General features: G+C 58.9%; 1 protein-coding gene across 1 annotated transcript in view; it reads left to right on the top strand.

Moving 5' to 3' along the window:
* LOC103782208 (proactivator polypeptide-like) overlaps positions 1–1,035 on the top strand; it is a 7,909-nt gene that overhangs the window by 2,913 nt on the left and 3,961 nt on the right. The window contains 1 exon segment of the mRNA XM_008949960.1: positions 625–768. Coding sequence (XP_008948208.1) covers positions 625–768 — 144 coding nt within the window.

Genomic DNA, 1,035 nt, shown 5'->3' on the forward strand with positions numbered 1-1,035 from the left:
CTGGGGAAAACGCTGTCTTTGGGAGGAAATGCCAAAAAACAAAATAACACCCAAAACTGGCGTTGCTCAATCATCGCCGGGAGCCGCGGCGTGGCTAAGCGGCTGCTGCGTGGGGCTGAGCACTGGCACCCCCGGTTTGCTCCTCTTGCAAGATTTATTGCTGGTTTTAAGAGTGGCTGCCTCCCCAGCATCTTGAAAGATGCTGAGAGTGAGCCCCTTTGGGAGGAAATGCCAAAAAACAAAATAACACCCAAAACTGGCGTTGCTCAATCATCGCCGGGAGCCGCGGCGTGGCTAAGCGGCTGCTGCGTGGGGCTGAGCACTGGCACCCCCGGTTTGCTCCTCTTGCAAGATTTATTGCTGGTTTTAAGAGTGGCTGCCTCCCCAGCATCTTGAAAGATGCTGAGAGTGAGCCCCAAATTTGCTTTGCTGTTGAAGCTGGCCTTTGGTGGGCTTAAAAAATCATTCATCAACCCCAACAACCCTGACAGTGTTGCGAAAGCTGAGGGTGAATCACAGCGGGAGGGTGAGGAGCATCACCCTCGGCTCATGGGGCAGGGCTGGCGTCGGGGTGCTGGTGGGGAGGTTGGTGTGGGGTAGGAGGTGGCCACGATGGGCTGACAGTCTCCTCTGCCCCCCACAGCCGGGGCCAGCCCCCTCCACGAGTGCAGCGAGCGGCCGGAGGACTGGTGCCGTGATGCGGTGACGGCAGCCAAGTGTGGGGCACTGCAGCTCTGCCAGCTCACTGTCTGGGACCAGGCCCTGGGGGTAACTGTGCTGGGAGAGGGGGACGGAGGGATGCACCAATCCTGCCCCAAAATGTGGAGCTGGGGCAAGAGTCCCAACCTGACCACCCCAATGCTAGGCACCTGGCAGAGCATCCGCTGATGCTCTTGGGCAGCAATGTGTCTGCAGGGTGAGGGACAAAAATGGGTGGGTACCCTGTGATAGTCACAAGTCCCCCTTGGAGGGGTGGTTTTGGGACAACGGTTTGGGATTTGGGAAGCAAGTGGCTGGGGTTGGGCGCGTGTGGCG

This window comes from Merops nubicus, unplaced genomic scaffold (assembly GCF_000691845.1).
Source record: "Merops nubicus isolate BGI_N331 unplaced genomic scaffold, ASM69184v1 scaffold18011, whole genome shotgun sequence".
Taxonomy (NCBI): domain Eukaryota; kingdom Metazoa; phylum Chordata; class Aves; order Coraciiformes; family Meropidae; genus Merops; species Merops nubicus.